This window comes from Lepidothrix coronata, unplaced genomic scaffold (assembly GCF_001604755.1).
Source record: "Lepidothrix coronata isolate B3197 unplaced genomic scaffold, Lepidothrix_coronata-1.0 Scaffold7, whole genome shotgun sequence".
Lineage (NCBI taxonomy): Eukaryota > Metazoa > Chordata > Aves > Passeriformes > Pipridae > Lepidothrix > Lepidothrix coronata.
Window position 1 is genome coordinate 2,963,653 of NW_016690187.1, and position 23,851 is coordinate 2,987,503.

Sequence of the window (23,851 nt, forward strand, 5' to 3'; positions counted from 1 at the left end):
CATTAAGGAAAAAGCAGAGCACGTAAAAGAGTATATTGGTAGCTCCAGTAATGGCTGTGTTAAATGGGTAAATCACTCATTCTTCTAACATAAAAGAAAAAAATAATTCTTCTTTTGTAAGTCTCTAGCCATACCATCTCTTTAAACCTCTTTTATTAGCCTGTACAAATCTTTTATGTGTTTGCATGGAACAGCTCCAAGGAGAAAGTGTACATATTGATTCACAGCAGGTAGATGGTTTCTTTCTGAATCAGTGCCAATCCAATGCCGCACCTTAATAGCCAGGATACTGGGATATCCTTGAATGACTGACATTACAGTAAGAGCCTGACCACACAGTTTCAGTAAGAACACAGGTATTTTTTCAGAACAAAGAGCTGTCACTTGGTACCTGGCCAAATTCTACTGTGGGTAATTACTTTCTGCCTCCTTTTCCCCTGCAGTTCTAAAGACAGCATGAATGTGTGTGTGCTATCCCAGACTACTGTGCTTCCACTGCTCTATTTTTAGCAGCACAAAAAAAATGACTCGCTGTAAATGCTTTGAAATCCATTGAGCTGGGAGTTGCATGTATCTCATTTCACCACATATGGAGGTGGCTTTTGTCTAGTTCAGCAGACAAAATAGCTCAGATTTTAGGCCTTTTGGAGAGCAGCTCCAGCTGCACCACTAGCAGCTCGGTAAATGGCTTCATGGAAGTTGCTGGGAATCGCAACGCCCAGTCTTCAGGAACAAGGCATTACTTAGTATTTATTTAAGATTATACAACAGGAAGCATACAACTTTAACACACCTCTACATTATCCTCACTATGAACGAACGAATTCATACAGAGCAAGACATGAACCAAGTAGGGGCTTACATCTGCCTAAACCCCAGCCAAAACACGTACTCCCACTGAACTCAGGTCTGCAGCTGCTCATTAAAAAATGCTCTACTACTTAATAGCTCCCAGGGCAGTACAGAGCCGTCCTGTCTGTCCCCGTACCAGCAGCGGTACAAAAACTCAGCCTACAAACGCCTGTGCACACACCGAACCCAGGACCGCGCTCCCGCTATTCCATCCCCTCCCAGCGCTGCCCCCGCTCGGCAGCCGCTCCGTGAATGTCCGAGGAAGGTGCCGGGCGGTGCCGCACGGCCCTGCCCCGCCTCCATCGTGCGGGAGCCGGGCGGGCGCATTTGGGCGCTGCTCCGCGCACCGTCTCCCGGAGCAGAACCGGAACGGAAACACAGCTCCTCACCCCGCCTCGCCTCACCCGGCAGGGCCGGCACCGTCCCCGCCTCCTCCCTGCTCCCAGTGGCGGACGCGAGTGCCGTAGATGGGACCTCCCCGGCGTGTCTGGGTGCGTTCTACCTTTCCCCCCTCCTTTCCTCGCACTCCCCGTGTCGCGCTGCGCTCTCAGTGTAGGCGGCTGACACACCGTGCTCCGGGGTCGGGTCCTCTCCCCTGTGTCCGGGCGAGCGGCGGGCTGTGGTCGGAGCGTCCGGTGCAAGGGAGGCCTGAGCCTGGCCTTGGCTCACGGGGAAAACCGAAACCGAATGCGGTCTAAAATGACGTAGTTAGAAATTTGAGTGGAAAACTGCATAAACCACGTCTAGTTGTTGTTTTCTCTGTGTGTTGCTGGGGTGGCGGGTATTGTCAGGAGGACTGGGGCGTTAAAAGTAGCGCATATCTAAAAAACTTAGTGCGGGCACTACTGGTTTACGCTGCGAGAAAACTGTTTAAACCTAACAGAATAATAAGGAATGCGAAAGTTCCCGAGGGAATTCCCTGTTTTCCCCGAGTACCTCGCACAAGTCCTTCTATTAGAGGGCATAGGGCGATGAGGAAATAGGGAAGTGTGAAAGCTTTGGAGCACGCTCTGCAACTTTGAAAAATGCCGGATGGCAGCGGCTGGGAGCGCAGAGCCCTTCCTCCGCCGCCGCCCCGCCTGTTCAAACAAAGCAGAGCGGAGGAGGCACAAAGCGCCCCCAGCGCCGTTCGTCGCCAGCTCACCTCCTACTCTCCTGCCAGCGTGGGGTATTCCACATGAACTCATCTTGGGAAACAAGGATCGTTTTCCACATCAGCCGCACCCGCTGGGGTTATATCCTGGTTTTGTTGCCGGGAGGATGACTGTGAAACGTTCGAGATACAAAATGGCCAGCGGGGAGTTAACAGGACCCTTGTGCATCTTTGTGTGTGAAGTTTTAGTACGATGTTATTTCCTGCTCCTTGCGAGGGTGTGGGGAAAAAAAAAATCCTTGATTGCACATGCACGTGAACACACAGATTATTGGGGCAGTTTTATCTCTGAGTATGAACTTTTTTATTTTGTCTTAGAAGATAAATTGGTTTTTTTCTCCTCTTTGTAGAGAATCTACATTCAATGTAGGTCCTATTGCAGGGCCCGGGTAATCTAAATAAAAAGCCAACCCGCTCGGTTTTATGTTTCCATTGCTTTTTGCTTTTTCTTTAATTATTGCAGCTATGATAACTGTATCTGTGATGTTTGAAAAAGTCATCAGTTGGCCCCTTCATCTCCTCGAGTGAAGTGGATCTGGCTTAGATAAAAGCACATGGAATGCATTGGGCTTGCCCCAGTCTTGTGACATATCTGCTGTCAAAATATGGGCACGTGGTGCTTGGTTGCAAAGTTATAAACTGGTTTAGTTTATACTAAAAACCTACTTCATGTTGCTCTTACTCATTCGGCACACAGTATCCAGTGAATGTTATTGGCGATCACTGAGTGTGCAGTTGTTTTTCCTTTTATTTAAAGCATCATTCCTGGTCCAGTGGAATCATACAGAAGAACACATGTCATTTTTCTTTTGTTTCCCCCCCTTCCATAAAATTAGGAAGTAGGCCCACCACAATAATTTTTGGTCTTGATACTTGTCCAACAGAGAATGAGTTGATGTAATAAACTGTCTATGGACCATCAGTGGAAAATACTGGGTAGAAACCAATGTGTGCTGGATCTGGATCAGTGATTTGGCGATGGTCAAACGCCACTCTTCCAATGTTTTTGTGGACAGACTTGCGTACAGGTAAGGCAGTTTCAGCACTAAAAGTATGATCAGCATTTTTTATAATGAGCATGTGATTTAGCTTATATAAAGGAAGTTCACAAAAGTAAGTTATTTATATGTGTACTTTAAAGGCAGATTATTTTTAAAGTAACATATAATTGGTAATTTTGCATGTCTGAAATCTCAACTCTGTAGGAAATTACTCCCTAACACACACGCGCGCACACACACACACACACACACACACACACACACTCTCTCCCTCTTTTTTTAACTAGTTTTAAAAGACTAGATAAAAATCAACTGGTATAGTTAAAAAGTTTTTTTGAGATTTCTGAAAATGGCCAAAAGTTGTTAAATTCCTCTTTGCTTTAGAGTGAGTCATAAATAAAATTTCCTCAAGTCCTTTTGAAAGTCCCAGCTCTATGTATCTGGGAGATACTTTCATATGAAAGTGTTTTCTGTCTCCCCTTTCTTGACTGCATTATGGCATGAAAACAGTCTGTGTCTTTCTGTAGAATTCTCATCAATGTTTGATGTTAGATTGAAAATAAGTTAGCAATTAATATGCTTTTTCTCTGATAGAACATTCTCCAAAACACATTAGAGTGTAAGAGGAGTTCCTCTGCTTATCCTCTGATGGACTCTTTTAGTGGGCAGTCCATGGGTTTAACCAAATCTGTTTCTTATTTCCTTTCTGAGGAAAGTCAAGTAGATCTGTAGAGTTATTTTTCATTTAAACAGCACTTGGGGGGCAGGGAAGGCTTGTAGATGAGTTTATCTCGTCTGCTTCATTTATGAACACAGTATATGACGTTGCTTGTAACTTCCAGAAGGTGTAACAAAAGTTACACCTTTAAATGCTTTAAAAAAATCTTCCTCAGGTGCTAGAATCTTCAGTGTGTTAGGCTTTGAAGTTGTGTTAGCTTTTGCTTTCCAGTACAGTGTAAAAAAAACTATGCAGTTTAGTCATCAAACTCCTTTTAAGGACTAAGATTTGTCTTCAGGTTGCTCATCTCACCTTTCTCCATGTATGTAATGGAGATCAGAGGAGGCTAGATAGAATTTCCAGAGTTGGTGGCAGTGGAAATTGAACATAGCACCATATTGATTTTGTTAATCACAAGGCTGGGGGTTTTTCTAGGGTGGAGTTTTTATTTCAGTTTTCAGTATGGTGACACATGAATGTTACATGAAGAAAAAGGCAGTCTGTGGCTTATCTGTACCTTCAGAGTTAACCAATTTGCATATTGAAGGTTGGAATTTTTTCTTTGAGCGGTTCTTCAACCTTTTTGAGCATGAAGGGTGTGTATGGAGAATCCTTAAAACCCAAATAATTCATTCAGATTGGAATCACTTTAAGTTATGCCAATTAGTAAGAAAATCCACATGCTCCTGTATTTACAGCTAATTAGCGTTTTAAAATATTACATGTTATCTTGTGAATATTTCTTTAATTTTTACTTCATTCAAGACCAAGTGCATGCCTGATAGCAGTGGTTTTATATGTGGGGGGTTTTTTTTGTTCTTTCATCTACTATATATGATTGCATTACCTTTTAGCTTCCTGAAAAATGCCTTGAAACTTTGAGGGGAGAAAAGGTGGTGATGAACAGAGGGGTGGAGGGTTGCTGGGAAGAGGTCAGAGCTTTCAGAAATACTTGAAGTACCCACTCATCAGGAAGCTGATGACTTTTGTTTCACTTCCTATGGAATTTACAGATTAGTGTTAATGCAATTAACTTTAAAAAGAACTCACATGTCTTTCTGATTAGTATGATCTACCAAGTATCTTTAGTTCTATAATGAATAGCTGGGAGAGTCCCTCGAACACAGGAGGTCTGTGAAAAGTAAGTTGGAGTTTTAGTCGAAAGCAAAATACTTCAGTTAGGAGAGTTAACTGTGAACTTGTGCAGCAGATCCCTGATTTATTGACTTCTAATTCTCTCCCACAGAACTGCTTTTGTAAAAATGCACCTAGTTAAGAATGAACACCAGAGAAGTGCTGCGATAGACATGGGCTTCATGTCGTGTTGGTTTCCTGTTTATAACCAGTAGGCACAGCTACAGAGTGATGACCGCGTGCCAAGTGCCAGCTGCCCTTATTCACCAGATTCAAGAAGAACTGGATAAAGAAGAAGAAGAGATGATGGTTTTCCTGTGCCGAGACCTTGCTCCTGACTTGGCCACTGCCGATCTTAGAGAGATCTTGGCAGCTTTGAATGAGAGGGAGAAACTGTCTCCTGTTGGCTTGTCTGAGCTGCTGTACAGAGTTAAAAGGTTTGACTTACTGAGGAGGATCTTGAACACTGAGAAAGCAACAGTGGAAGCTTACCTTACCAGGAGTCTCAGACTTATCCCTGATTACAGGTAATATATCTATTTCAGATTTCAAAGCTATGCCATCTTGTTCAAAGTAAATGGGGGGTTTTCCTTAATTTCAGAGAGGGATGGGAGGGTTGGTTTTTTATTTATTTTTTAAAAAGTTATTAAAGGTAAAAGAAAAGCAGAAAAGAGCATTATATCTAGAATTACAGTGAAAAGAATATGTCAAGTTTAGTCCCTAAATTAAACCTTAGTACTTTCTCACAAGTCGTGACATTAGAAGCATCTATATTTCAGGAGTTTGTATGTTAGTCAGTATAACCAATGATGTTTGTAAATTGTAGATTAGCAGATAAAAATGGCACTTTAAAGGGACATCATTAGTTAGAGGTATTTTCTAGTTTGCTTTGGGCACATAGCCATGTGGTATAGCTTTTATCAAGGGACCTCTCATACTACTTTTTTACTCAATTAGTTTCGAGAGGCTAAAATTAAGAAGTTCCAGTTATTTTCTTTGAGAGACTTCAGAAAGAAATATATATACTCACAAGGAAGATTTTCCTATGTTAACTTCTCACTAAAATAAAAACCCTGTACCTAATAGGTAAAAAAGTTAAAGATGTGTTCTGTTGTCTCATTCTCTATTGAAACATTAAGAAGACTTTTGTTTTCCTAACAGTGGCTATTACAGTGTGAATAAGGCAGGTGCTAATTAGAAAGAGTAGGATCTTGTAGCATGGTAGGGTTTTTTCCTGTTTATTAATTGGAAATGATACATTAAGACTGGAACATGGGAGAAGCTCAGTAGTTGGGCAAGAGAGGGATCTTGCTTCAAGCTAATTGTTTAGAAATATCTCAACTTTTTTTTCAGGGTGCTAATGGTGGAAATAAATGAGAATCTGGAAAAAGAGGAAGTGGGTTCTCTTCTTTTTCTACTTAGAGATTATACACCTCGGATGAAAATGGCAAAAGATAAGGTATGTTTTTCTGGTATTCTCCCCTGGAGCACTGAGAGATCAAAGTAAAAAGGCAAGTAACTAGAGATCAAAGGAGAGGAGACAGTGCTGCAAGGGGTAGTGAGGCAGGAGTAGAAAGGCATCAGAAAGTGGACACAGAGTAGTGGCTTCTATTTCATTTTGTTGTTTTTTAATTCAAGGAAGGAGGCATGAAAAACAGGGAACAGTGCTTGCTGTATCTAGATGCATAGTGTTAGAATGAACCTCACAGGCAGAAGGCATTTTTAAAAAGTCTTCAGTAATACTGACCTGAAAGCTCATATAAGAAGGATCTGAAACCAATAATCATTTGAAATTTATCTTGAATTGCAAAGTCACTTTTTATGTTTGTGCTCTGCTTCACTTACAAAGGAACAGATTTATTTTCATTATGCCTTTCTCTGTACCTTTTTATTCTGAATATTTAAGTCCTCTGAGAAAGCAGAAAGTCACTAGAGAGGATTCAGAAAACTTGACCACTGTGCGTAGAAGACTGAAGATTTCTGTCTTCTTCAAAACATTTTCTTTAATCAAGGAAGGAGAGGCCCTACAAATTTCACAAAGCTTTCTTGCCTCTTGCTTAGTGGCATGTGAGATGACTTCCCAGTGACTGGCTTTGTAGCAAAAATGAAATGCAAAACTGTTTCCTCAAAAACTTAAGATTAATTTTTAAGAATATCACTTTCTAGTTTCTATTACTTCTGTGATAATACCAAGAATTCTTATACCTTTCAGAATATTTTCTTAGTGTGTCAGAAGGTAACATCCCTACATTGCTTATACAGCCTTTATGACCTCCCCACGGTATTTTCTGGGTTGTTTTGTTGCTTCTGATAGAGAACAAATTACTGATAATGTTTGGTTTTCGTTTGCTGTTCTAGAGTTTTCTAGCTCTTGTAATTGACCTGGAGAAACTAAATTTGGTGGCTCCTAATCAACTGGATTTGATAGAAAACTGTTTTCAAAGTATTCACAGGATAGATTTGATTAGGAAGATTCAGAACTACAAACACAAAGGTAAGATGCTATTTTTGCAGTGGTTACTCTTGATAGCAAGAATGAGATGTGCTTTTACTGAAAATAAAACTATGAGTTACAAATCAGAGTATTTACATGCTTCACAGATTTAGGTTTTTAAAACAGTTGATATATCATGGTGTATTTGTGTGTTTCTGTTAAATGTGCAGCTTTAATGTCCTCCGTTCATTCTCCGCCAGTGTATGTAAATGCACGCCCAGCATCTCTCACTAATCTCAATCTGATTGATCCTCCTTACAATTCAGGGGTAAGTACACAAGAAATCAGACAAATCCTTTATTTCTGAATATTCCCAGATGTTAAAAGGAGATTCATCTTTCAGAGCCTGAGGAATGAGAGATTGCTAGTGACTAAAATACTACTTGGTTTATTTATGTTATTCCCACTATTTGCTGGGTTTAGGGTCTGAGTTAAATCTTCTGAGTGAGAAAGGTTCTCTTTAAAGAAGTCCTGTGAATTTTTTCCTATTAGTTGAACATATAAAATCTGTATCTTGAAAGGTTTTTTCTACTACACTCTAGTGGAGTTTTGCTTTGAATGATCTTTACAAAACATATAATTCTTCTTTGTACCGCTGGACCTTGCAGGGAAAGTAGCTTTTAATTTTTGAATCTGGAGATTAGAGCTTTTTAAGAAGAATTTTTCAGATTTTTTTTTTGTGGTTTGTTTTAATCTCATTTTAAGAAAATATGTCGGTATGTGAAAAATCATCAAATCCTATTGCATGCAGTATTCTTTATATTTGGGTTAGGTCTGATATTGTATTAGTATGACCTTTCTTAAAGTCTTTAGTCTTGCTAAATTGGATGAGATTAATTCTGTCATGTGTTCAGTAAATGTTCCCTGCTGCTCTATGGGAAACAAAATTCACATCTGTGGAGATTTTTTTTTGTTGTTGTTTTACTAGATTAGGGAATAAACTTTTCTTTGCTGATCATGACAAGCTGGTAATTTTTTTTCTGAGGAACAATAATTTTGGAGTTTTTTGTTTGTCTGTGCTTTTGGTGGTTTTTTTCATTAGTTATTTTGTAGTCCTAATTAGGTGATATATATGAATCTAAAACATGTAATCCTTTTATTGAGGAAGAAATACTATTGTGTTTTATTTTGGAACACATGATTTTTCTTGAAATAGAAAGGGAAAATTATGCCCTTTTTCTTCATTTTAGATGCAGAATGGGAGCAGAGAAAAATTACAAAATGGACTAAATCATACCCTGGGTAAGAGCATTTTTATCTGAGTTTTGGTAATCTAAAAGAGCCAAATGATTAATTTCTTTGTATCAAAAGGACTGTTGTTTGATGGTTGTGTGTATGGCTAATCCAGCTGATAACACCAGGAGCAGAGAGTATTTGGTACCTCTGAAAACTGAGCCTGGCCTCATTATTTGGTCTTTAGCTGCTTTGCTTGTGCTGCCACATTTTAAAACTTTATTAAAAATTGTTGTGGGTTTCCACTGTCACAGGTTTTTAACAGAATAAATACTTTATTAATAAAACCACAGATAAGATTGACTGTCCTGAGTACCAGGTTCTTTCAATGTATATTGTGTTTTCTCTGGAAATACTGCTCAAATATGGTGATTTTTAAGAGTAGTTGGCTGAATTCTCTCAGTGTAGGAGAGATTCCTTTTTTATTCTAGTCACAAGCAATGTAAAATGCAATCGAAATGACAATTTAGAGGAGAAGAGTTTAAGGCTTTTTAAACTTCAGTGGCATACATAGAATCTAAGAGGTCCAGATAAATGAGATACATTCCTCTTTATATCTGATCTGGTGTCAAAGAAATCTCACTGGTACTTATGTACTGAGATTGCTTCTGTATGTTTTAACTGCAGCAGAACCAGTTCCCATGTCCATTCAGGAATCGGGATCAGCGTCACATAAGGTATGTGCTTGTCCATATGTATGCATGTGAATATAATAACCTCTGTGAGAACTTACCTTGGTTTTCTGGGTGTTTCATTTTGGGATTTCCTTTAATTGTGTGCAGACAGAGTAATGTGTACACCCTCAGCCATGAACAGGTTCTGTGAATTGCTTTTGCAGAATATATTTTTAAATTAAAAAATTTACTGCTACTCTGGAAGCAGCAGTGTGCAAAATCCATGTATGTGTGGTGTGTACACAGAACTTGTACATTTATTAGTGGAGGCCAAGTTAAAACCTGTTGGAGGTCAGACCTCTCTTGCCATCTTCATTAGAAGTCACAGGGCTTCTTTACATGCAGCAAACTTTGTTTATGCCTCCCTCCTCACCCCTTGCTGCTCCAGGCAGGAGACAGACATGCTTTAGGTATTAATGATAAGAATGGACTGTAGGACAGGAACAACAGAGTTACCTGTACCAACTGAATTTTAATCTCTTTAGAGGAGAGAGTGATTGTGATAGTCATTACAGATTATTTAGGAGCAACACAGTTGTTCCACTAAATAAGGGAACAAATGTTCTGATGAGCAGTGCTTGCTTGCACACCTGAAGAACACAAAAGTTCTCTACTGTGTTGGCAGTATGAAGCTTGTAGCTCCCAACATCTCAATAGCAGAGACAGTATTATAATACTTATATAAGTATTTATTTTTTACTTCAATAAATACTTAATTTGGAAGTACTATAGGAAGATCATTGCTTTCATAGTGCAGGGCTTTAAAAAGCCCCTTCACCCCACACGACAAAAAAACCCAAAACCTGACAGACTTGAAGATCTGTTTAGAGGTAAGGTTCATTTCAGACTTGCTTCTGTCATTTTTGATATAGTTTTAGTCTCTGAGGATCTTTATGGTAGCAGGATTGCATAACGCAAGGAAACAAAAATTAAGCCTGTACTAGAAATAGGGGAAAAGAATCATTAGTCCATTTCTCCTGATTTTTTTGTTGTGTAAATAAGATATGCTACATCCCAGTAGAGAGATTTCTGCTAGCTACTCTATGAAAAACAACTAAATGTAATTTAATAGATCTTAGGTGCTAAAATCTGAGAAAACAGTAAGGTCTGTAAGTTGAGAGAGTGACGTTAACTTTCTAATTGTCCTCTTATGTTCCTCAGGGGACTGATGAACCTTACAGAATGCAAAGTCAACCTTTAGGAATATGCCTGATCATAGACTGTATTGGCAATGATGCAGGTAAGTCTCTGGAATTTGAAGTTCCTTAACTTGTTGGTAATTAGAACAATTTAATATAAAGAGTATGTTGTACATTTACCAGCCAGACTAGGGTAATGTTGTCCTAGTCAGCCAGTCTACCAATTCTAGTAAGTCTTCTAAAGCAGGGAGTTGGAAGGCCCAACCTGAGCTTAAAACCAACTGTCCCCCCAACTATTGCAAGAAGTGTTAGTTTGGTTTTTTGGTGCAGAAAGAACTTGAAGAGGATAGACTGAATTTTGGGAGGGAGAAAAAGGATGTTCAGAGACCTACCTGCTACAGTCATACAGCAGGTTATTGGCAGAGATGGTAAAGATAGTGTTTCCCACCAGTTAAGACAACCAAAACCATTGGATTTGAAGTGCAGTCATATAGGACACCAAAGATTTTGAGTAGTTATGTGTTCCTTTATTAATAATGTGGGTTTCTGTCATACCTTGCACAGTTTAACTGAAACTGTCACCATGCTGTCTCTGTAGTTACTGCCATGGTTAAAATGTGGGGGTTTTCTGATGGCCCGATCTAATCCAAGAATTAGATTTTTGCAGAAGCAGAAAAATCCCTCAGTCTCTAACCACTGTAGCACTTGAGGCTAAAAATAAAAGTGAAGAGAGTAATTGCAGTCAGTTCTGTAGTAGGCAGGAGACATAAGGGAAGGAGAGGGTTTGTGGACATATCTTTTGTTTTTATCATATGTAATGGTCCAGCAGATGGACCAACTTAGAATTATTCATGTAGTTGTTAAAGAGCAGTGGATGTGGAAAGTAAAATGGATGTGTTTGCTTGACAATAATATGTTGGATAAATTATAGAAACCAAGACATTTTGCCATTAGGATAACAGGAACTAAAACTGATTCACAATCCTGCCGTGCATGGATAAGAGGGAAAAGGAAGGCACTTAACTCAGTTACATGCAACTGGGAAGCATCTTTGAGATTTTGGTCTGTACTACCAAGTTCATCGCTGATCTCTGGAGAAGAAAAAAAAAAACCAAAACCAACCAGACAAAATCCCCCCCAAAAAAAACCTAGAAGAACAAGGATGCAGTTGCTGCATATAGAAATTATATTGTTCATTGTAAAGTACTAAAGCACTTCCTCACTTCTACTCTCAAAAAAACAAAACAAAACAAAAAAACCCTGAATTTGTCTCAAGAGGAAAATAGACTATCTTCCAAGGACTGAAGGACTGGGGCTGGTGGCTCTTGGAATCAAACATTCTGCTCTGTCCTGCTGCCTGCTTTTTTGCTTTCCTGTTCTTCTCTTTCTTTGAGAAAGCAAATTACCCTTTGGATGCAAGAAACTTACTATGCAGCCTTAATCTGGAAGGTAGCTTGATAGTCTGCTCCAGTACCAAAATAATTGCTACTTGGAGCTGTGTTTCTTCAGTGTGTAGAGCTAAAGAGAACGTGAGGTGTGAAAATAGCCTTGTTTAAGAAAAAATAAATCTTTAAATTTCATTGTCTCCAATGGCATCTCAGCATGTTCAGACCCAATTTACTGAACTATGTTTTATTGGCCTGTGTTTTACTATGCCAGGATTGAGGTTTTTCAATGAAACACATAAGTATAAAAGCAGATAAGGCATGTATGCTGGAGAAAACAGGAAAGAGAGAAAGAACTGCTATGTCAGATACATAAATTTAGATCTACTCTTCCTTAGAAGGCATGGATCTTTTGCACAGGCAATATACTGTGCAGACATCTTTGTCACAGGAATTGCTACTAGATACAAAGGTCGGCACAAAAGCAAAACAAATCATTGTATGTGCTCTTCATGAGCTCATATGGTCATTCAAGTACTTGTACAAGAACAGAAAGTGTAAATGTGACAATGGGAGTCTGCTGACTGGAAAGGAACAATAATGAGTGACATGTTTAGCACCTGGCAGGTCAGATACACCTACAAATCATGGCTCTGCTGCTGTTGTGCCAAAATCACCCAGAGTAAGTCTTAGTGTGCCTCAATCTCCATGCGTGTCTCCACTAAATGCAGAAGCAATTAAACCATATCTGTCTCAGATGTTGAAAGTCACCAGTGCTTTATCAGCATTTTAAAGGGATAGAAAGCAAGACTTTCACTGAAATCCATTACTGTGCCAGTGAGATTCAGGAGAGACAGGACATATGGCATTGCTTAATTTTTTGATGTTTAAGGCATCAAAAAGAGTTTGTTAGAAAGGCATTCACCATGTAGAGAGTTGTTATGCCACACTATTCTGAAGTCTGAATACACTAAAGAAACATAAGAGGGCAGGGAGAGCATTAGGAATTGTATCTGTGGCATCCATTAGAATCTGTAGCCATCCCAAGATTTAATCTCAGGAAGGTGAACCAGTAGTAGATACTGCAGGATTTACCTTTCATTTTCAAATTAAAGAAGTCTGGACAGTTTTTGAATTATTTTACAAAATTTAATCAAACCAACAGAATTGGAATGAAACTATAGTTTTTGTTTATTACCTCACTATAGTAAAAGGTTTGTATCTGCCCTGTATTTTGCTGAGGAAAGTTATGAGTTCTGCCCCCTGTTTTCACTATGGGCTTTTTGATGAGAACAGTGCGTAGTACAGCTGCTTGGCTGCCAGTTACCTCTGAAATAGGCTCTGCTAGTTAGGGATTGTTAAACTTTTGAAGTCAAAGAACAGTCAGGCTTCCTATGTGTAAGGTATTTTACATAAACATGGCACCTGATACTTGCTTTCATATCAGAAACTGTGCATGGGCAGTGCATGTATGTGTTTTATAGTAAAGATAGAATGGTACAGGTATGAGTTGTAGTAGTAGCTTTTGGTTCTCTGAACACTTAATACCTGTGGTTTTAAGCACCATGTATCTGGTTTCATTCCCATATTAATAATAATCCAAAGTAGTTATTTAGAACTTAGGACATTTTCCTGCAGCACAGGTTAACACAAATACAATATAGTTAAATCTCAGGATTTGGCTATCTACAGTTTTAATTTCTAACTCATTTCAAAGGGTTCTTTGTTCAGCTTTCTTTTTTCCCTGAAAATGCCATTCTGTCATTGTTAAGACTCTGGTGTACATTCTTCACCTGGGACTCATCACTTAAAGTCTGTTTTATATAATAGGAAGCGTAAATGACTGCAGAAGGTTCATTTTTGACTGATGTAAGGGAGTCTCTGTGTTTTTTATGCAGTTCTGTATATCTATAATAACCATTCAGAGTAATTTTGACCAGTTAAAAGGGGAAACAGGCTTCCCATGCTATTCACATAATTCCTTACCATTTCAACTATGTGAAACATTTTCTAATGTTTTTTCTTGCGTGATATTTTAAGTCGTAGGAACTTGGGACACTGACTCTAAATGAAGTATGCAAGGGTCTGTGGAATTTGGAACAGATCACATGCCAAATAATACTGTCTTTTGTTATTATGAAGTAGATAACTCACGTTAAAGACAACATGCATATAGCACTATAAGTACGTAATGTACTGTGATCAACACTGCATACTCCTGATTTTTTAATTATTGTGAAAAACTACTTAGTTCCAATAGCAAAACACTGTAAATATGGTAATTCGGGATAGTTGAGATTGAGCCTCAGTGTGCTGTGATTTAATTACATGTTGCTTCTTTCAGATGTGTTGGAAGAGACCTTCAGAGGCTTGGACTATGACGTTCATTGTCACAGATATTTAAATATTGCCACCATGAAGCAAACATTGCTTGACGTTGCAAGTTTGCAGCAGCACAGAAATTATGACAGCTTCATTTGCATATTGGTCAGCCGTGGAAGTCATCAGGGCATCTTCTGTACAGACATTACCTGTTCTGGATTCCCTCTGGAACAAATAAAAAATTACTTCACGCCAGACTCATGTCCTGGACTCCTAGGAAAACCAAAGCTTTTTTTTATTCAGAGCTACATTGTGCCAGAAAATGAGCAAGAATGTACTAGTCTGTTGGAAGTAGATGGGAATGATAAAAATATCAATAATAAAGTCATTATCCCCCGAGGAGCAGACATCTTTTGGAGCCATTGTAAGGTGGATGTGTCTTCACTAGAAAAATCCTCAACTTCATGCTCATATTATCTGCATTGTCTGGCTGAGCTACTCCGCGATCCTTACATAAGGTAAATTAGAAAAAGAGGAAAAAAATAACCCATTTCCTATGACAGCCTGTTATCATTGAGAAAGAGAAACCTTAAGTTCCATCCCATCTGGTCCTGTAAAGTGACTTCATGCAGCGTCATAAGCTAAAAGACGAGTAGCCTGAGGTAGGAATGAAGTTTCTGGTTGTGAAGAGTAAAATTAAAGTGTGTTACGGCACTGGGGTTTACAGAGTAAGAAGGGAGTCCTGGATAATGTATGTCAGCACTTTAGAGAGGATGCAAAATCTTCCTTCTCCAAGATAAAAAGACACATTCCAGGCTTCTGTTAAATTGAGGATTGCCATGTACCATTAAGGAGAGCTCTGCTTGCAAATATAAGACAATCAGTGCCTAAGTTCAGGAAAAAGGCTGTAGAGAGGGAAGGATTTTCTGCTTTTTGTAGATTTAATTTATTCTTCACTCAGCCACTAGGTTGCCAGTATTCTTGAATTTAAACTGTCAGAAAACTTTTCTCTGTTTAAAGAGATCAAAAGGAATCTGAGCAAAAGTCACATATATATATTTGGATATATAAGAACAACAAAGATTTTCTCTATACAAATGATCTATCAGGGAGCTAACAGCTGTTTTTCAAGGTAGTTGCAGCATTAACTTTTAGTACCTTTTTAAAAATGCCAAAACCTTGTCTTGAAATCACAGATCATCCTATCAGCATAATTAATATCACAACAGTGATTTGGGTTGTAAGTTTGTCTCAAAATGCATCTTCAGCCTTGTGTTTTAGAGGTCTAGCCTCTGCAGTAAAGACTGAAATTTGGAACTTTCTCCTTGCTGAGTCTAAAGTTGTCTTCTCTCTTGTGGATTCTTAGATGGTGTCTTGCTTCATTCTCTAATGGAATGCTTTTACTTTTGTTGCTGCAGGAAACTCCCTATATCAGATATCCATACGGAACTGAATGGAAGAGTTTATAAATGGAATGAGACCGCTGACCCATGCCAACAATACTCACTTCTGCTCCAACACACACTGACGAAGGAACTTTTTCTTTTTCCTACTTAACTGCTCTTGGAAAGGACATATCTGAAGTTTCTAACAAGAAGTATTTAATATGATCCGAACAGTTTCACACATACTTTTACATTATGCATTTTATTTCATGTATATCTAAAGTGCCTTTTGCTTCCAAACCCAAGAATTTGGAAGCATTTTGGTGCATTAAGACAGAGTGGGAAGAGCTATAAACTGTATAGCTGTTGGGTTTTCCAACAAAGCTAAAGTGGCTTTATTGTTTTATTGGTGGTTTTTTTAGCATACCTGTTAGCAGTTAATGCTTAAACAAATACAAGCCAGACCAAACCACCAAAATGCTCTGGGTGCTTTCCCCTGCACGGCAAATGTGTCAGGAAAGAATTCCTACATAGTAATGCTAGTTCTTCATTAACAAGTTGTGGCTTGCATGCCTCCACAGGCTACCAAAACAGGAGGGGGAGAGAGGTGGTCTTTCTAATAATCTGGATTCCATTTGCTTGCTGCCTTAGAGGTTGTGTCATCAGTACTGTCCACAGCACACAAGGGCTCTATGTTATTAAATGAGACAGTCTGCCATGTTTTGGACTAGGTAAGTTTTCCACTGATGCAAAAATGAGTCTACATGTGCCAGGACATTACAGTAATCTACCACACAGTTAAAAAAATGGGGGATTTTGGCAGATGTTTTGTGGAAGCTGAAACATGATTCACACTCATTACAACCATAGTTGTAAAAGGGCAGTTAAAAATATTTGAACCTAAGCGTAGCATGTAGCACAGTTCTTAAGCCATGGGCTCTTATGACTGGATTAAATTAAACACCCCATCCTCACTCGTTTTGCTTATGAAAAAGAATATGCCTTTATTAATGGATTTTTTTCCCAAGTTTTTTCCATAAATATGAAAACTTTTCTCCAGTGTAGTAAGTGCCTAACATGAAAAGTTCAGTTAATCTGTTTGTTGTATAACAGTATAACCTGGATGGGTTGTCTCTCCTAAAGTTGTCCACTTGCAAACTTTTGATATTCCTAATAGAGTCTGCTATCCAGGGAAAAAATTCAAGGCCTTGGCATGCCTTGTTTGGTTTCTGGTGTAGTTTTTTAATGGGGAAAGAGAAGGATTAAAATGACAGATTTGGAATCTTAAAGTTACTTTCTATGAGGGCTGGTAAATTAAGCAAATGGTGAAACAAATGTTTTCTGTGGTTGTAGAAATCAGATGTCATTTTAAGTCATATATATCTAAGTGATGTTAACAAGAGTGATCTCTTTCACAAACTTCACTTTCCGATTTCCCTCACTAGCTTTTGCGTGTGATGAGCACTTCTGCTACCTTATAGAGAACCAAAAGCAGGGAGAATGGAACCAAGAGGAGGCAGATGAGGAAAACAAATATGGAAAATGTAAGCAGGAACAAGAAGGAGAATGGTAGGGAGCATCAAGAGAAGAACAGGTAGGGAAAAGATGATTTGTAGGAGAAATACAGTGTCAGTATTCGTAGGAGAAGAAAACAGGAAAAAGGAAGTAAGAATAATAGTGGCTATCCTTACAGGCTCTGATGATGTGGTGGGTTGGTTGATGTTTTGTGGGTTGGTTGTTTTGGGGGTTTTTGAGTGATGCTAAATACAGCTATTTATTTAAAATATTAGCAATAGAATATATTCTTCAGAAAATGTTCTTACACTTTTGTGACAATTTAAGTTTGGTTTGAGGGTCAAGAAATGTACATATTCTTTGCCTTACTGCATGACACAATAAGTCCATGCCCCCTTCGTGAAGAAATGAAAATTAGAGGGTCCTGTAATTAACCCTTACAGTGGACAAAGAAGGGAGTCTCTTTGTGTCTGACTGCTTGGATTGGAAGTGATTACAACCCCCTGAAAAGTTGTGGGGACAGCTATGTATTGCACAGCATTCGTGGATATCAGATACTGATTTTCTACACTGATGTTTTGTCCCTCAGTAGGTTCTTTAACCATAGCAGTACTCAATCTGTAATCATTCATTTAAGCAATATTTAATGCCTTTACACCTCTTTCAGGAGTGATATATTGGTAGGCTGATTCCCTATACCTAGTGCATAGTGAAAAGTTGAACTGAAGTCAGTATTTATGCAGGAATTTTGTGATGCTAGTTGTGTGTCACTTCTCCCATAGCTTATAGAATCATAGAATGTGCTGAATTGGAAGAGACCTATCAGGATCATTGTCCAACTCCTGGCCCTGCGCAGGATAGCCCAAAGAATCATGCCACGTGATTCCTGAACTGTCAGGCCTGGGGCTGTGACCACTTCCCTGGGGAGGAGCCTGTTCCAGTGCTCAACCACTTTCTGGATGAAAAACCTTTTCCCAATACCTAACCTAAACCTCCCATGATTCAGCTTCATGCTGTTTCCTTGAGTCCTGTCACTGGTCACCACAGAGAAGAGATCAGTGCCTGTCCCTCTTCTTCCCCTCACAAGAAAGTTGTAACTGCAATGAGGTCTCCCCTCAGTCTCCACTTTTCCATGCTGAGCAGACCAGGTGACCTCAGCTGCTCCTCATAACCCTCCACACCTGTCTGTTTTTGCCATACTGTGCACCAAAATTTGAATCTAGAAATGGATGCAGGGCGTAGGCTGCATCAAGTTGTACCTGTATTGCAGAGTAATTAAATGATTTCAGGTTAAATGATTCAGTAGCCAAGAAGGGAAGAGAATGACTTCTGGAGCCATCATGACTTCAGGGTGCTAGCACAGGAACATAAAAAGTGACATGCTGGTGAAGTTTCATGGTCTTGGACTGCCAAAATGTCTAGTTTTCAGAAACTGCTGTTTAACAAGGTAAAACAAGTCACTCTGCTCCTGCATTGTCATTGCTTGGAATATGGCTGTCAGATTCACTGCTCCATGGCACTTAATTTCGGTTTTGGTTTCTGGTAACTGGAATAGAAATTTCTTGTAGTTCTGTATGTGCTATATATATGGAAGAGGGAAAAGAGAATTGACAGGATATAAATGATGCCTTTTGATGGCTCAGAAGGTGTACTCATGAGGCAGGAGTTTCTGTGGTGTGTTGTACCAGACTTAATGTCTATGATTTTTCTCAGCCACTTACGTTGACATGGCTGAGCCATAAATGAAGTTTACTTTGCACTGTTACATACTTGTGTATTACGATGTTTGCCAGCTCATTATCCAAAAAAGAAGTTAAGTTCAAGAGGAAGTTATGGTGGTAGGACATGATAGCAGTTGTAGATGGAGCATGTTGTACGTCTGATCTCCCCTTTCAACTGCATAAGGGGTGACTTCTGTTACAGATACCTTTTGAGATACAGATACCTTACAGAGAAGCCTTTTGAGAGCTTTTGTGAATTCTTTTCTGCTGTCTGGAGTTTTAAGTTTTTGACATGCTAGATGATGTTGCTGAGAAGAGGCTGCTATCTATATGGATGTTCTAACTACGGTCCATTTAAAATAAATCTCCTATACTGAATTATTTAACAGTTTTTCTGTGGCTGTTTTGAAGAATGTCTATTTTTCAGCTTCTGTGTTAGAATCAAGAAGACATTGCACGCCAATCCAAATGGTGGATTTCAAGCTGATTTTCTGAATAAAATTTTTGGATGCAGTCAGACTGACTGTCTCTATCTCTCTTTAGAACACAGAGTAATTCCAAAATTCTTGGTTGATTTATCTTGTAGACCTCTACAGCTTGGTAAATTTGGCTGTGGAGTTCTCCAGCTCTGTTAAAATGAGCTGACTGAACAAAGGACACCAAGCCTTAAAGTTTCAACAGGTAGCTCGGCTGTTGTTGGTGTGTTAAACAGCATGAGCAAGGAGACGCTTCCCATCCTGTCTCCACTGACTTGAGGGTATGGGGGGATACACACTGCTGAAGGCCCTGGGGAGCCTGCTTTGAGCAGAGGCTGCTCACCTTCCTCCACTCCTTCCTGCAGGGAGGAGTGATGCACAGACCTGCACACAAATGGCAGTGCCGCCCTCTCCCACTACATTGCTCTTCAAGCTTCCTTTTACCAAAAAAAGAGAACGTGACTTGATCATTGCTAAGCAAGGATTCTTTATTAGCAGCACTGGGGCTGCACTGAGGATTTTCCTTCCGTAAGTACTACTGATATTTAATTAATTACAGATCGCTTATATTTTCCATTTCTCGGAAATATTTTGCATAAACACCTATTCCTGTATTTGTTTTGCTTATTACAATTTATGGTGTTTTGCTGCCATCTTCTGTCCTTTTGCAACAAACACAGTCCCTGTGGTTATCATATTACCTCCCCCGCTGGTTGTTTCATAGTCTTCCTCACGTGTTGGCACATGCTCAAGGTCCGTTGTCTCGTTTCCAAACCTCCAGGCTGGTTCCTGCTGGTGTTATGTTCTTGTCGTTTTGGATGGCCAGCTTCACAGCCTTGAAGGCTAGGGTCTGATTGGTTACTCCTTTTAAGCCATACATAAAAGATACATGCATCCTATCTACTTACAAAACTATGTGTCTGATCTAAAGATTCTCAGGCAAGTTTCTCAGGCAAGCTAAGCAACAATATTTAACAGCCCCTTTTAACAGTGTTAACAGCCCCTTTCATTATAATGGCAGATAATGACAGGACAAGGGGCAATGGTTTTAAACTGAGAGAGGACAGTTTAGATTAAATGTTAGGAAGAAATTCTTACTCAGAGGATGGTGAAGCACTGGAACAAATTCTAAAAGAGTAAAGTGTTTGATATGTGTTAAATTATGTCATTTGTGTCTCCTAGGGGAGGAGGGGTAAAAGGATGAATAACCACTGAGTTTTTCAGTTGAATCGTTCCTGAACAGTTTTAAGAATTTCTTTTTACTTAGCCTTTAGCTGTAATAAAGACCTAAAACTAAACTAAATCATCATTCTGTATAATATAATGCAAAATTCCATAATGAGGCAACTCAGTGCATACTTCTTACTTTGTTCTGTTAATTCTATTTATCTCTTATATATGGAACTCTTAATAGTCAAAACTGTAACTGGAAAATAATGATGTGAGGAAGGTTTTGAAAGATCTGAAACTGGGAAAGGGCAGATTCTTCATATTTTCAAGTGTCATTTTCAAGTGCTCTCACTTACAATGACATTTTTACAATGTACATTCTATTTTCTGAAACTTGTGTAGTAGAATTCAGAAACTCTGTATTTGAGCTGATGCCATCTTTTTTCATTCCAGCTAACCTTTAGTTGGTACTAATATGAGGATGAATATGCTCAAGTGTCAGGGTGTAAGGTCTTTCCCCCTTCAGATTTGCTTCCATGGTGACTTCATAAAATGTTTTCCTATAGCGTTGAATTTTCTTTTTGTCTTTCATGGATTTACAGAGGAACTGAAGCGGGTATTCACATGGCTTGGTCTGGATGTGAGGACTTACACAAACCTGACGTCTGGGGAGATTACAGATCTCATGCAAACTTGGCAGCGTTTGCAAGATCACAAAGACAGGAACTGTTTTAAATGTTGTATTCTATCTCATGGAAAGTCAGGAGCAATCTGTGGGACAGATGAGAAACCTGTATCAATCTGCATGATTATGTCCCACTTCACTGCCACATAATGTCTCAGCTGGCTGGAAAACCCAAACTCTTCTTTATCCAAGCATGCCAGGGTAAAAAGATACAGTGTCCTGAAGTTGATGTACAAATTCCTGAATTCTATTCCATGCAACAGAGCTTTTCTCTTTCTGAAAGTATTCCTGAAGATGCTAATTTCCTCCTAGTCATGACCACAGTTGATGGATGTGTCTCTTTCCATGACATTCCACAGGGTACTTTGTATATTCAGGCCCTCTGCAGCAAGCTACAGTTGTTGGTACCAAGGTGAATACTTTGCTTAGTGCTCCGATTAAAATATTTTTCTCCAAAGGCAATTCATATAGGAACACTAACCCATGTTCTAAGGTGGACAAAATTGGTTAAACTGATGGTTTTACACTGATAAATTTACATTAACACTGCTAGTACCATAGAGATAATCTGAAGAATATGAAGTTTATTGTAAAAGAAACCCTCAAAGCCTCCCATCTATAATCTTTAAAGCAGAGCTGTTTCTTGGGTGGATTGAGGTAAAAATATTTTGTTTCATTATTTCCCTTTACTGGTTAAATCAAGGAAGTCAAAACAAGAAAAGGTCTTTTGTTTTTCATATGACTCAAATGAGAACAGAAGAGGAGAAATTTAGAGAAAAGGATGTGTTTTCTTTTTTTGTGTTTTAACTGTTCATAGTGTATTTTCTAGCTTTTCAGGGAGGTGTTAAATGGATTGCCATCTGCTCACTAATAAGTAACTTTTTTATTCTCTCTTTCTGTCTGTAGGGGTAAAGATATTTTGTCAATTCTTACAGAAGTTAATTGGGATGTGGCCAGTCATGTTAACTACATGGGGACAAAGCAGATACTCCAAACAGCATGTACCTTTAGAAGATTTACATTTCCAATACCTAGGGACCTGTCTCATTCAGAGCAATATCAGGGCTTTCAAAACACATCATTTTATCATCTTATTTAAATGCAGTTCATCACACTGCCTATTTTAAGACTGTTACCCAAAATCCTGTGGATCTGTTAACTTCAAGGCAACACCTCATAAGTTTTTTGTCAAATGAATTGTGAAACTGGAGGAGACACTATTAATGCATGTGCCAGCTATTTACATCATCTGTATTTTCAGAGTTATCAGGGTTGGGAGAAACATGCTTCTGTGATGTTAAAAATCACAGGCTGCAGACAGAAAAGGATTTTTTTGGCAGCATAGGGGATGCATGTAACCTTCCATGTCTAAACCAGGACTGTTAATGGTCTAGTTTAGGCTCATCATATTTTATTTTGCAGGCTAACAATTTTAAATCCTTGTATTGGGTCTGGCTGAGCTGGAGTTTATTTCCCCATAGCAGCCCTCACAGTACTGTGCTTTGCATTGGGAGCCAGAAGGGTGTTGATAACACACCGGTGTTTTGGCTACTGGTGAGCACAGCATCAGCACTGTAACATTCCTTCACCAGTCAAGGGCAGGATTCTAGGAGGGGACACAACCAGGCAAGCTGACCCAAACTGACCAAAGGGATATTCCATACCACATGATGTCAGCTCAGATATAAAAGCTAAGGCAAGGAGCAGGGACATTCATTGTCTCCAGTGGCTGGGAAGGGGAGTGATAGAGTGGCTGGGTGGGCACCTGGTATCCAGCCACGGTCAACTCACCACAATCCTGCTTCTAAATCCACTAGCTATGTTCATAGAGAGAGAGAAAAGTGGGAATGAAGGGGAAAAGCTTAGGTAGTAAGTGAAAAAGGATTTCTTCCATCTCTAATGTAAATGGTGTTTAACTTAATAGAGGACCAGTTACCAACTGAAATCAGGAATTTGTCCCACAGTGCACACTGATACTGTCAAATGCCTAACATAAACTTCATGTGCAATGAGATTTTTCCAAGACTGAATAAAGCCAAAATGCTGCATATTATTCCCTCTGTGAAACCTTGTGAACTGTTACTTCCCCATCACTTCTGAGAAGAAAATTTAAGGTAGAAGATTGGCATGCTATGAAATACACCATTCAGCAGTGAATCTCTACAGGTATATCAGATTGATTAACTTTGTTAAACATTAAATTTTTTCATTATTGTTTCTTGGTTTAAGATCTAAAATGCAGCCGTATGAGAAACAAGGCTCCTTATTGATTAAGCTTCTAACAGGGAATTTTGTGAGTTAACTGAAATAATGCCATGTTGTTTGTTATGAGCATTTACTATGTATGCCTGTGTCCTTCCTGTTTATTACTGCATTAAATTCTTAGTTCTAAGAGCTGGGTGAGATAAAAATTACGTATTGGGGTAAGGCTTTTCCTTATTTCTGACTGGCCCCTGCGCTTTGTTAGGCTGCATGAATCAGTGGGGTTTTAACTGCTTCAGGGTTTAAGCTGAAGTGAAGCTTAGTTAATTTCAGCAAAGCACTCACTGTATATGGTTACTAGCCGTACATTAGGGTGAAGATTTGAAAGAGTACTGCTTAGTGCTGTTGGATGCAATTTCTAGCTTGCACTATTTTTAGGTGGGGAGTTTTGCAACTCCCCACAAGCAAACAAACGTGGTTGGTTGCTGTTGAGGCTCACTGATGGCACACAGAAACATATGCACATGCTCTCTGCCTACAGAATTAAGGAAGGGCTGTGTCTTGTGCAGCCCTTGTTTAGACAGATTTAAGT

At 39.1% G+C, this 23,851-nt stretch overlaps 2 protein-coding genes across 4 annotated transcripts; both read left to right on the top strand.

The window, feature by feature from the left end:
* Nucleotides 1–1,180: 1,180 nt before the first annotated feature.
* On the top strand, nucleotides 1,181–15,820 carry CFLAR (CASP8 and FADD like apoptosis regulator). 3 transcript variants are annotated; one of them, XM_017838104.1, is made up of 11 exons: nucleotides 1,181–1,343; nucleotides 2,890–3,033; nucleotides 5,071–5,385; nucleotides 6,212–6,317; nucleotides 7,217–7,352; nucleotides 7,523–7,620; nucleotides 8,543–8,594; nucleotides 9,213–9,262; nucleotides 10,421–10,499; nucleotides 14,128–14,623; nucleotides 15,524–15,820. In XM_017838104.1, the coding sequence occupies exons 2-11, from the start codon at nucleotides 2,984–2,986 to the stop codon at nucleotides 15,660–15,662; spliced, it is 1,521 nt and encodes a 506-aa protein (XP_017693593.1). In that variant the 5' UTR covers nucleotides 1,181–1,343; nucleotides 2,890–2,983; the 3' UTR covers nucleotides 15,663–15,820. The 3 variants fall into 3 exon arrangements, with proteins under 3 accessions (XP_017693593.1, XP_017693600.1, XP_017693609.1); XM_017838111.1 differs by having other exon boundaries at nucleotides 2,896–3,033; XM_017838120.1 differs by lacking the exon at nucleotides 1,181–1,343 and having other exon boundaries at nucleotides 2,919–3,033; nucleotides 4,971–5,385.
* A 1,060-nt stretch (nucleotides 15,821–16,880) lies between these two features.
* Nucleotides 16,881–22,223, top strand: LOC108506776 (caspase-8-like). Its single transcript, XM_017834122.1, is given in 5 exon segments — nucleotides 16,881–17,059; nucleotides 19,154–19,326; nucleotides 20,975–21,208; nucleotides 21,211–21,469; nucleotides 21,964–22,223. Coding segments are annotated over 5 exon segments (1,038 nt in total). The 3' UTR covers nucleotides 22,157–22,223.
* The last annotated feature ends 1,628 nt before the right edge of the window (nucleotides 22,224–23,851 follow it).

Excerpts from the sequence above, each read along its gene's own strand:
- CFLAR (XM_017838104.1), top strand. The coding sequence starts at position 2,984 with ATGGTCAAACGCCACTCTTCCAATGTTTTTGTGGACAGACTTGCGTAC. Across the intron at positions 8,595-9,212 it reads TGGACTAAATCATACCCTGG|CAGAACCAGTTCCCATGTCC; the intron begins GTAAGAGCATTT and ends TTTTAACTGCAG. Across the intron at positions 14,624-15,523 it reads CTCCGCGATCCTTACATAAG|GAAACTCCCTATATCAGATA; the intron begins GTAAATTAGAAA and ends TTGTTGCTGCAG.